The sequence below is a fragment of the Aythya ferina genome (genome assembly GCF_964211825.1).
Source record: "Aythya ferina genome assembly, chromosome: 23".
NCBI classification, from domain to species: domain Eukaryota; kingdom Metazoa; phylum Chordata; class Aves; order Anseriformes; family Anatidae; genus Aythya; species Aythya ferina.
Window position 1 is genome coordinate 5684833 of NC_140321.1, and position 11119 is coordinate 5695951.

Consider the following 11119-nt stretch of genomic DNA (forward strand, 5'->3'; position numbering starts at 1 on the left):
GATCTGCCCCTGAGGGTCTCCCCTGGTGCCGCAACCGCCTTTTCCTCGTGGTGGAGGGCTGCCTGCAGTCGTGCAGCTGGGTGGAGCGGGGATGCTTTCCTGCCTCGCTGTAAGCTGCAAGCAAATTCCTGTTGGAAATTCCTCCACGTGAGCATGAGTTCACCCCGCGTCTCCCACCAGGAGCGTGGCACCAGGCGGCCAGTGAGTAACGGGGGCCGGGAGCGGCTCCATGCTGGGGCTGTCCCAGCCCCCGGTCAGCTGCTTGGGCGCTGAATCTGCTTCTGTCACGGAACCTCAGCCTGAGGGGGTGGCACATTTGCCTCCGTTCCTTTCATTTATGTTTTCTGCTTGACTCACGGGAAAAGGGGGAAGCGGTGCCTGGGCAGGAGCGGGGGAGCCGGGCACCTGCCTTCCCCTCAGGGCTCCTTCCCTGCTGCCTCCCCTCCAACCCAGATATTAGTGGGGTTCACAGCCCCCGGAGCTGCCCTGGGGGCTCTGGGCTCTTTGCTGGTGCTGGGAGAGAGCTCAGGGGGGCTCTGGAGCGAGGTTTGGGTCAGTGCTGGGTAGGGAGGAGGCAGCTGGAGCCCCCCATGCGCTCCGTGGTGGAGCTGTGCCATGCAGGGCGGCCGGGGGCTGCGGGAACAAGCGGTCCTTATCCTTCTCCTTCTCCTAATCCATCACGCCCTGAGCATCCTGCCCTGCTCCCTGGCCCGGAGCTGGAATTAAGCCTGATACAAGCAAGGACACGACAGCGGGACGCGGGGCCGGGTGGAGCGGCTTCCCCAGCCCTCGGTGCCGCTCCCAACGGGGCCTGACTCGGGCGTGAGCTGGCACCGACCCCCCCCGGGCACCTCTGGCCCAAACCCGTGTGCCCAGGGCAGCTCTTTACCGTTAGCTCGGAGCAAAGAGCAGGGCCCGGCGCTCTTGGCCTCCCCCCCCCTCTGTCAATATTTGCCCGTGGCAGCCCCGCGGGCGGCGTTGGCGCTTCCCCGGCGCTTCACCTTCCAGGAAAGGGCTGGAGCCGGGAGAGGGGGCTTCCTGTAAGCCCTGATAACCCGGGCGAGGAAGGAGCAACGCCGGGCGCTGTTTGCCCTCCCCGGATCGCAGCCGGCAGGGTGCTGCAGTGCCAAGCACCCCGGCCTCGCTCCTGCCCCTTCCTGGGACTGGGAGAAGCTGGGGAGGGGACGGGGGAGGCAGCCAAAGGGACCCCGGCAGGAGCTGGAGCTCGGCTCCGTCCCCACCACGGCCGGGCTGAGCGTGGTGCGGGGATGAGGGCGGTCACGGGACGCGAGCACGGGGCCGGTGGGAGGAAGTGGTGACACCGGGGAGCGCAGGGACAGCCCGGGGTGGCCAAATATTGCGTGGAGAGGGGCCGGGGACGGCTGCGGGGGGTTGCCAGGGCTGGGGGGAGATGCCTGGGGCTGTGCCGTGGTGCTGGACCAGCTCTCCTGGACCACCGCCTTCCCTCATCCGCATCCCCTCGTCCCCCACCTCCCTTTTCCCACTGCTGCCAGCCCCATCCCGGCCTTGGGGGCTCCGGGCGGGCTCCAGGAGCATCCCCGGCACCTCTGAGGAGAACTCAGACTTGGCTGAGGCCCCGCACCACCTCCAGGGTTTACGGTGGTCCCAATACCACCACCGCAGCAGAGCCCCGAGCCCTCTCCCCCCCCCCCCCCGGCACCGTCGGCACCACCGGGACCACGGCCGCCGGCCTCAGCTCGGCGCTGCCGGCACGGGTGGCTGCGGCGCTTTCTAGGAATCGGCTCTTGCCCAAGCAGCTCGGTGGGATGCAGGAAGGAAGCTGCCACCTCCGGCTCGCATCCGGCCTCCCCCGCACTCTGTGGGTGCTTCCCAGCCCCGGGGGGGTCACGCCGCGCTGCGGGGGCTGCGGTGGTGGCCGGGCTTTGTCCCCAGCCCCGGGCCTGGCTTCCCCACGGCAAGGGCTGAGCCAGCCCCACGCGGTCCCTTTTTGTCTCCCTGTGCCCCACCGCCCGTCTTTCCGTGTCCCCCCCTGATGCTGGGGGGGGTCCTGTGGCACCCAAAGGTCCCCATAAGCGGGTTTGGAGCTGTCACAACCCCCCCCACCCCGGGCAGACTCATCCCACGCGGGCAGGAGACGGGGAACCACAACCCAGATGTCGGCGTAAAAATAGTTTATTTCCAATCTTATCACATATATATATAAAAAAAAAAATAGCCTGTGTGTCTCTGGGGCTCGCCCAGCTGTGGCAATAAATACAGTACAAAATACACCGCTCACGAAACCCCCCCAGGGCGGGCTGTGAAATTTCCAGTACGCAAATCCGGGCGCGTGGGACGGGGAGAGCTGCACGTGGCCACCACCGGCCCCCGGGGGGCTGCTGCGTGTGAATAAGTTAAAGGGCGAGAAATCAATAAATACAAATGCGGCGTGGAGGGGGCGCAGGCGGAGCCCCCCCCCCAAAAAAAAAAAATGTAAAAAAAAAAAAATTAAAAAAAAGTGGGAAAAACCTCGGAACGGGAGGCTGTGAGAGCGGGCGGGGAGCCCCCCGCGGCACCGCCGTGCTCCCCTCCCTCCTATCCTAACAGCTAATAAATATTAATTAAAGGTGAAGAAGCCTGATAGGAATAACGCCCGCCAGCTCTGTCCCCGCAGCCTGGGCAGGGAGGTGCTGCTCCGGAGCAGGGCTGCGGACGAGGGCGGATTTCCCTGGGCTCGGCGGGACACCGCGGGGTCACCGCAGCTCCCGGTGCAGGAGCCAAGGCTCGGCCCGGCTCCCAAAACTCCTAGCAGAGATACTCTTGAGTTTAAATATTAAACAAGGGCGATGCTGCGCACGGACGCCCGTGCGCGGCTGCCACCGCAGGGCTGGCTGCCCTGCTCGGGGACTGAAGGGCGAAGGGGGGAGCCTCCCCGGCTGGATAAATATTAAATAGCGATAAATATTAAATAAGCGGGGTAGGTCACTTGGGGCTGGGGAATAAATAGCACGGGGCGACGCGGGGCCGGGCGTCAGAGGCGGGCGAGGTGCCGCAGCGCCCGGTACGCCGTCTCCAGGAACCGCTGGAAGTTGGCCAGGATGAGGAAGCCGCCGACCTGGTGCTGGAAACGGGAGGAGAAGGCGGGGAGGGGACCGCGGTCCTCAGCGGGGAACGTCACCGTGGCCAAGCCCAGGTCCTCCATCTGCGGGTGGGACGGGGCGCAGGTGTCAGGAACAGCCCCGGAGCACGGCGGCGGTGCCCACCGGAGCCCCGTGTCCCCGTGCCCACCCCCTGGGGGTGCAGCCCCCCTTGTTGTGCCCCCTCACCTGCTGCTGGATGTTGGAGGAGAGGTTGGCCGCGTCCAGCTGCAGCGTCTCCACCAGGCCGGCGTGCGAGGGCAGCAGCTCCAGGACAGCGGCGAGGGAGCTGTGGTAGGCGTGGAGCCCGTCGCGGATCTGGCTGAAGCAAGCCTCCTGCGGGCAGCACGGCACAGAGAGGGGGGGTCAGCGGTGCTCGGTGAAGCCTGGACCCCCCCCCTCCCCATTCCCTGCCCTGACCCCCCTCGCAGAGGGATGCCCGAGGCTGAGGCCGGGCAGCTCGTGGCAGGGGTGGCCGCTGGCACTCACCGCCTGGAAGCCGGGGCGGTGGCACTGCTCCAGGGCCACCTGCGTGATGCGCAGGTCCTGCTGCACCAGCAGCAGCTCTTCCTCCTTGCACAGCTGGAAGGTGTCGCACTGCGGATGATGGGGGGCACAGGGTCAGGGCGGCCGGAGGAGCCCACCACCCCCGTGACACCCCCAAGGGACGCGGGACCCCCCTCCCCACCCTTTTCTGAGCATCCAGGGGACGAGGCGGAACCGCCGCTCGCTCGGCGCACAGGGAGGTCCCCACATCCCCCCCCCAGGGAGCCCCCTTGGGTGCCGCGGGGCCAAGCGGCGCAGGGGAGGGGGAGAACAGGGCGTGGGGAGGTTGGGGCGTGGGGAGGCCGCTGGCTCCCGGCCCCGCGGTGCCGATAAGGCCAGGGAGGGGAAGGTCACCTTATCGGCGACCCCGCGGTGCTGGCAACTCACCACCACGCGCTGCAGCGCGGCCACATCCCCCTTGATCTTGCGGGTGAACTCGAGGTTCTTGTGCAGGAAGAGCTGGAAGTCCTGGTCCCCCGACAGCTCAGCCAGCGGCGCCCCGTGCAGCGCCCGCCACGGCGCGCCCAGCAGCGCGCTCAGCACCAGCACCAGCATCCCTGCGGGGACAGCGGCTCAGCCACCGCCCGGGGACACCCCGACACCCACAGGCAGCATCCCCGGACCTGCTGCTGCCTGCAGGGGCGTTTTGGGTATTGGGGACCCCCACGAGGATGGATGGTGGCACCAAAGGAACCCCAGGGATGGAGACGCCTAAATTGGGGAGGGGGAAAGGGAGCGCGGCTTCCCACCCATCCCTGGGTGCGCGGGGGGCTCTGGGTGTGCGGGTGCTCAAAGGCAGCGGGTGCTGTGGGTGCTGTGGGTGCTGTGGGTGCTGTGGGTGCCGTGGGGGCAGCGGGTGCCGGGGCCCTCGGCTGCAGGTACTCACGGGTGAGGCAGCACATGGTGCGCGGCTCGGTGTCTCCTCCTGTCTGCCAGCACAGCCCGGCCCAGCACAGCTCGCTCCTGCCCCGGCTCTGCGCGGCCTCATCGATTAGGGCATTTTATAGACGGCTCCGGGGATTCACACCGATGTGGCAACAGTGCCGATTGCCTCATTGCCTTAATCACCAACATGCAAATCCCAAGCTCGCGCTCGGTGCTCCCGGCTGCTCCCCGCGCCTCGCCGCACCGGGGCTTTCCCGGGGGCCGTGGTGCTGCTGGTGGGCACCCGGCTGAGCCCCGGCAACGGGCAGGTGGCAGGGTGCTGGCTCGGTGCTGGGCGGCCACACGGTCACTCATTAACCCACCCGGCCGGGCTGGACGTGCCCAGCGCTGCGGGCAAGTGGCCGGGGGCTTTTTGTAGCCGGCGTCCCGTGGGGCTCAACCCCAGCCCCTGTGGATGCTGCCCGAGCCCCTCACCCTGGTTTTGGGGCGGTGTGGGACCGAGGTGAGACCCTGCCCAGGTGCCACAGCCCTGGGGCTGCATCCTGCACCCTTGGGTGCCCCGGGCTGTGCCGTGCTCGGTGTCCCCGCGCGCAGCACCCAGCGCCCAGCCCCCGGCCCCGTGCCTGACACCCAGCACCCCCCCACAGGGAGCCGGCCCCCCCCCAGCCCCTCTTCGGGGAAGCGGCTGCCAGGGCAGCCCCGGGGAGAGGGGGGGTGGGTGGCTGCTCCCGGCGCCCCCCCCGGTGCTGACGTGGGCTTTGGGCTCGTGCCGGTTCCCGCAAGAGCTTCCAGGAGGATTTGGGCCGGTGCCAGCTGGGCCCCAGCCCGGTGAGGGAGGCCCCTGCTCGGCCTGGGAGGATTTGGGCAGGGTGACCCCAGGGCAGGGCTGAACCAGGCCTGGGGGGGGTACGGCCGGGGTGGGGGCAGCCCACGGGGACACCCCCGAGCCCCCCGGAGCTGCTCCGGCCTCCAGCTGAGGGAAGGAGCCAGGGGGTGGATGCTGCCCAGCTGGGAGCACCGCAAGCAGGTGTTAACTCTGAAGCCTAATGATGACTTTCCCCTCCCAGGAAGCGGCAGCAGCGCGGGCTCTGCCCTCAGGCCACGTGAAAGGACCTCAGCAGCTTGAGCCCGTTTGTGGGATTTCCTGGAAGAATCCTTCCTTCCTCCCCCCCATCTCTGCTCTCCCCAGCTCTGGAGAGAAGCGGGGCCCTTCCAGAGCCACCCATGGGGTGCAGCGTCGCAGCGGAATCGCCCTGTTCCGCGAAACCGGGGCTGCTGCCTCAGCAGGTCAGTGCTTTTAGGATTCGGGGCTGGCTTGGGGTGGGGTTGAATCAGCACCCAGCACGGCCCGAAGCCCCTTCGTGGGCTTTTCTTAGGAAGGAAGTGGTGACCGGACCCGAAACCCTGTGGGCGGTGGTGCGGGGTCAGCACAAATCGCCACGGTTCTGCCTCGTGGCCACCGTTCCTCTGCGGGGCCTGACCCCGGACCCTCGGTCCTCTCCTGGCACCCACCGGGACATGAGCGCTGCTGGGGTGTCCCCAGGGGCTGCGAGGGACCAGGGCCACCCTCTCGCCCTCCCTGCCCCATCCTGGCTGTTGGGGTCTGGTCCAGAGACCCCGGGGTTGGCCCCATAGGGGCTGGCTCCATCCCTCGGGGCTGCCCCGTGCTTGACCCGCAGCCCCTGGCCGCCCGCCCGGCATGGGTGCGCCGGGAGATTCCCCGATTTTCCCCCAAGAAGCACAGCTGGGCCCAGATGCTGGCGGGACACACCCGTGGTGGCTGCGTGGCCCCCACCCCATCATCCCCCTCCCCGGGTTGGGGTCCGCAGGGCCCTGCCTGGTGCCAATCCCTTTTGCAGCGGGGTCAGGGGATTGTAGGGGAGCTCAGCCCCTTCCCGAAGCCGTTTCAGACACAAACCACGGCGGCAGCAGGGCAGGTTGGTGGTTTTTTTTTTCCAACTTTTATTTTAAAAGTCATAATTGGAGCTTAACAAAGTCTGACCCCGTTATTGGTGCAAGAGCTGGCGGCCGCCGCGGTGCCCGGGGAGCGCTGTCGCTGCCCCTGCCTGCCCCGGCCCCGCTTCCCCAGGAGCTCCCGAGCCCGGGGCTCGCAACAACTGATCACAAGCAACCTTAGAAGAACGTTTTATTGGGGAAGGGGCTTCCCTCGGAGGGGGGCAGGGGACAGGAGAGCAGGACCAGTGGCTGCGGACCCAGGGAAGCCGCGTGTCCCCCACCCCTGGGGGCAGACATGCAGGTTTTTATAAAAGAAAGGCAGAGCGGGGACCCGGGGGGGGCCACGGGGGGCAGCTCCCCTCAGCCAGCATCTTCCCCAGGGACAAATAAAAAAAAATAGAGCCAGGCCAGAGGGGTCAGGGGAAGCCATCGTCATCGTCCTCTGCCATTTCCTTTGCGAACTCCAGGTCCTGCTGCTCGCGCTCCCGGCGCTCCTGGAAAGCAAAAGCCGAAGGTGGGGGCAGGCAGGGGACAGGAGCTGGGTCCAGCACGAGCCCAGCAGAGCTCCCAGCACCCACCCCGGTGCCGAGCTCACCTCTGCAGATTCCAAGTCCTTGTTGTAGGATTTGGGGGGAAACCTCATGGCCTGGAGGAACAAGGGAGAAGCCGTGAGCCCAGAAGTGCCTCGGCTGCGTCCCCGCTGTCCCCTTCGCTCAAACCAGCTCCATCGCAGCCTGAGCTGGAGCCGTCTCCTCCCTCTGCGCCACCCAGTGGGGCTCCCAGTGCTCCCACAGCCTCCCAGTACGAGCCCAGTAGGCTCACCTTGACCGACATGTTGTGGATGTCGAGGCAGAAGGAGATGCGCTGGTGGAAGGCCAGCTGGGGCTCCCGGGTGGAGTAGATGTCGATCATCTCTTTGGACTGGACGTAGCCCTTCTCGTGGTTAATGCTGGCCTCGATCACGCCGTCCCGGATGGCCTGCAAGCCGGAGGGCACGCGGTCAGGGCGCCCGCCGTCTCTGAGGGCTGGGGCAGCAGCTTAGAGTGAAGGAGCTGGTGCTGTGACAGGAGCAGGGGGCTCAGGACGGCGTGCGGAGAGGGGACTCGGTGCCCTCGGTGTCCCCAAAACCCCCCCCGGGAGGGATCCCCCTCAACCTACGAGCGGCGGCTGCCCCCCAGGGAGGCAGCGCTGCGGGGACGGGGTGGGAGCAGCCTGGCTGGGAGACCCGCAGGGACGAACGAGGTTTGGGATGAAGTTTGGGGTGAGATTTGGGATGCGGGTACCTTGGCCACGATGAATTCGGCGTCCTCGGGGCTGTCCAGCTGCAGCTTCTGGGCGATATCGGCCAGGGAGATGCGGGAGTAGGAGAGGCTGATCATGCGCACACCTGAGGGGGGGGCAGGCAGTGGAGCACCACCCCACACGGCGGTGGCAGCCCCCGGCTGGCCCAGGGACACCCTTACCTGTCTTGATGACGTTGTGCCTTAAACGAATGATCAGGGTGTAGGTGCCGTCGGCCTGGAACTTGTCCCCAAATTGATCAAGGACCTGGTTGAACTTGGCCAGGTTTCCAGTCCTGACAGCTGGAGCAGAGGGGAGAAAGCAGAGAAGGGGTAAGGGAGAGCAGCAGCGAGGGCTGGGGCACCACGGGGAGCACGAGGCAGGGCTGATGCCATCCTCTCCTCTCATGAGGGGAAGGAGAAGCCCCCCAAAACCTGACTGGGGCATCAGATCAGCACGGGGCAGCCCACAGATGGCTCCCACCGAGGGGTGAGGAGCCCCCGAGGCCTCCCGCTCCCCCAAATCGGGGCAAACGGTGCTGAAACAGCAGAGCAGGAGCATTGTACCCTGAGTCAGGAGGAAATAGGGCATCAGCGAGCGCTTGAGGGAGGGCTGCCTGAACTGCAGCCTGTCCGGGATCTCCCCGAGCAGCAGCTCCACCACGATCAGCAGCTTGTGCACCTGGAGCACAACGAGAGAGAGCCCTGAGTCCCTGAGGGGCCCGGCGCAGGCCCCAGGGGAGCAGAGACCCCGTGCTGGGGGGGCACAGAATGCTCTGAGTGCTCCCCGTGCCCGCTCACCGTCTGCTTGAAGCCGACGGCCGTGTGCTGCGGCGCCTTGCGCAGGGCGTTCGTCATGGTCCTTCGTGCCTCCGAGTACTCCAGCTGAATGGCCTTGATGCGCCCTGCGAGGGGGGAAGAGCATTGACGAGGGGCTGAGGGCGGTTTGGAAAAGCCACTGAGAGAATCCAAGCAGACAGAACTTCACAGCACACCTGGGAACCCCCTCCCCGAGCCTCAGCGAGGTTTTCTGTGGGGTCGGAGCTGCCAGCACCAGCCCGGGACCCCGCGTGTCCCACCTGTGTAATAGAGGTACCGGGCCCACTCGTTGTTGTTGGCCTGCTCGGGGAACACGGACTTGGAAACGAGCTTCTCCGCTTGGTCGTAGAGGTTGTAGTGGAGATAATTCCTCAGCAGCAGGTTGAGGAGCGTGGCCTGCCCGTCGGCGTCGTGGCGCAGCGTGGCCGTCCGCAGCCGGGCGTGCAGGAAGCTGCAGCGCAGGGGAGGGAGAGGATTTTAGGGAGAGAGGGGGGGAAGAAACCCAAGGAGAGCCCGCGGGGCCAGCCCTACCTCCTGACCACGTCGAGTTTATTCAGGAACTCGTAGATACGCGAGTGGTAGTAGTAACACTTGGCCACCACCAGGTCCAGGGCCCGGCGGTTTTGGGAGCTGATCTTCTGCATCAGGTCGTCAGACACCTTCTGAGCCTGCAGGAGGGAAACGGAGCAGGTGAAATGCTGCCCGGGAGAAGAGGAAGGACTGGCAGGGCTGTAGGACTGACACAGGTCAGGGCTGCAGACCCTAAAGGCTGCCTCCGAGCAGAGCTGGAGCCAGCAGGAAAGCAGGGGACCGTGAGGCAGGCCCAGCAGCGCCCAGCAAAGGACTCAGGTTTAGACAGAGCTCAGGGAACCTCACCTCCGGATACCGCTTGCTGTTCATCAGGAAAATAACGAGCAGCAGCTGCAGGTAGGTCTCCACTTCTGGCAGGAGAGGGGCTGAGGCTGCTTTCCCCGTCCGCGGGCGAAACTGCAGCTCTGCTTCCGTGTCCATGGGCTGCGGAGGGAAGGCACGGGCTGGGCTCCGGCCCCTGTCCCACCCCCTGCCCCCTGCTGCCGCCCACCCCCAGCTCCAAAACCTCCACCTAAGGTCCCCACGGGGCCGCAGCGAGCCCCGTCGCGTTGGGACCGAGGTCCCCGTCCCCGCACCTCCTCCAGGAAGCCGAGGAGGAAATCCCTCACGGTGCTGTTGGAGGTGAAGAAGCCGTGGATGGCTTTGTGCAGCACGTTGGGGTTGAGGCGGCGCGAGGTGGAGGGCAGGGCCCGCAGGGCACGCAGGACGTAGCGCGGCTCCTTCCCCGACACGGCCTTCTCCAGCTGCTTCACGTGCTCCTTGATGTCTGCAGGGGGTGGCACAAGTCAGGGCCTCTCCCCAGCCTCGGGACGCCGCCAGCTTCCAGGATCCGCCCCCCCCCCCCCCCAGCTCCTGGGGCTGTGCGGCCCCCACATCCCCAGGACCCCCCCGGCTGCCCTCAGGGAGGTGCTGGGACCCCCCCCCGGCTCCCCCTGCCCTCGCTACCCATCCCCTGGGGGTGTCCCCAAAACGCACCGCTCTCCCTCATTGCCCCCCCCCAAGCCCTTTTGATGGCACAGCCCCCGATTCTTTCCCTTCACCTTCCCCCCCTCGCTCCCCTCTGCACCCCCAACTCTGCTCCATCCCCTCCCAGCAGCTCTGGGGGAGGGAAGGATCCCCCCAACCCCTTTCTTTCCTCCTTCCTGACCCCCTCCCCCCAGGTCCCTTCTCCTCTCCCCCTTTTCTCTTTTTGACCCTCCTCCTCTTACCAACTCCCCCCCCTCTTACCGAATCCCCCCAGGCCCCCTTTCCACCCCCCGATCCCTTCCTCCCTATCGCCCTCCTCTCTCCTATGCCCCCCCCTCCTCCCTCCTCATCCCCCCTCTCCCACCAACCCCCCCACTCCCCCCTTCCTCCCTCTCCCCTATGTCCTCCCCCTCCCCCCTGAAGACACCCCCAAACCCCTCCTAACCCCCCCCAACGACCCCTTATGGTCCCCCCACTCCTCCCCCCCTCCCCCTTAGGGACCCCCCCTTCCTCCTGACACCCCCCCCCTCCTCACCAACCCCCCCCCGCCCCCTCCCTCCCCCTTATGGACCCCCCCCTTCCTCTCCATCCCCTCCCCTCCCCCCATCCCTCCCCCATCCTCCCCAGCCCCCCCTATAGACCCCCCTCCCCTCCCCTCCCCCCCCCATGCACCCCCCTCACCCTCCAGCGTCACAGCATCCAGCTCCCTCTGGGGCTGCCTCTCCCCCCCCGCCTCCCCCCCAGCCCCCGTCCCCGTCCCCGCCGCCTCCTCCTGCATCTCCACGTCGGGGGGGGGCGGCGGCGGAGGCCCCCCGTCGGGGGGGGCCTTGGCCTTGTCGCCGCGGCGGCGAGCGGCGCCCTCCTGCTTCATGGCCGGGCCGCGCCGGCCGTGACACTGCAACACGGCGCGGGGCACGCCGGGAACGGCGCCAGGCGCGACCAGCCGAGCCCCCACGCCAGGCACGAGCAGTCGAGCGC

At 67.2% G+C, this 11119-nt stretch overlaps 2 protein-coding genes across 2 annotated transcripts; both read right to left on the reverse strand.

Annotated features, from left to right (window-relative positions):
* Nucleotides 1-2102: 2102 nt before the first annotated feature.
* On the reverse strand, nucleotides 2103-4658 carry CSF3 (colony stimulating factor 3). Its single transcript, XM_084496411.1, has 5 exons — nucleotides 4531-4658; nucleotides 4032-4201; nucleotides 3588-3695; nucleotides 3288-3434; nucleotides 2103-3163 (listed from the first exon to the last, which is right to left on the reverse strand). Exons 1-5 carry the CDS (start codon nucleotides 4544-4546, stop codon nucleotides 2993-2995), a joined length of 612 nt encoding a protein of 203 aa, XP_084352537.1. The 5' UTR covers nucleotides 4547-4658; the 3' UTR covers nucleotides 2103-2992.
* A 2000-nt stretch (nucleotides 4659-6658) lies between these two features.
* PSMD3 (proteasome 26S subunit, non-ATPase 3) lies at nucleotides 6659-11027 on the reverse strand. Its single transcript, XM_084496409.1, has 12 exons — nucleotides 10823-11027; nucleotides 9751-9941; nucleotides 9461-9598; nucleotides 9116-9252; nucleotides 8845-9035; nucleotides 8567-8670; nucleotides 8333-8447; nucleotides 7949-8068; nucleotides 7769-7872; nucleotides 7308-7463; nucleotides 7081-7131; nucleotides 6659-6979 (listed from the first exon to the last, which is right to left on the reverse strand). The coding sequence occupies exons 1-12, from the start codon at nucleotides 11010-11012 to the stop codon at nucleotides 6902-6904; spliced, it is 1575 nt and encodes a 524-aa protein (XP_084352535.1). The 5' UTR covers nucleotides 11013-11027; the 3' UTR covers nucleotides 6659-6901.
* Between the last annotated feature and the right edge of the window lie 92 nt (nucleotides 11028-11119).

Bases quoted from the DNA above. Each gene is read 5' to 3' on its own strand.
- CSF3 (XM_084496411.1), bottom strand. The intron at 3,696-4,031 runs GTGAGTTGCCAG...CATCATCCGCAG, and splicing joins CCGCGCTGCAGCGCGTGGTG to TGCGACACCTTCCAGCTGTG. The intron at 3,435-3,587 runs GTGAGTGCCAGC...TGCTGCCCGCAG, and splicing joins ACCGCCCCGGCTTCCAGGCG to GAGGCTTGCTTCAGCCAGAT.
- PSMD3 (XM_084496409.1), bottom strand. From the start codon at position 11,012: ATGAAGCAGGAGGGCGCCGCTCGCCGCCGCGGCGACAAGGCCAAGGCC. The intron at 8,448-8,566 runs GTGAGCGGGCAC...GTTGTGCTCCAG, and splicing joins CCGTCGGCTTCAAGCAGACG to GTGCACAAGCTGCTGATCGT. The intron at 8,069-8,332 runs GTACAATGCTCC...CCTCTGCTCCAG, and splicing joins CTATTTCCTCCTGACTCAGG to CTGTCAGGACTGGAAACCTG.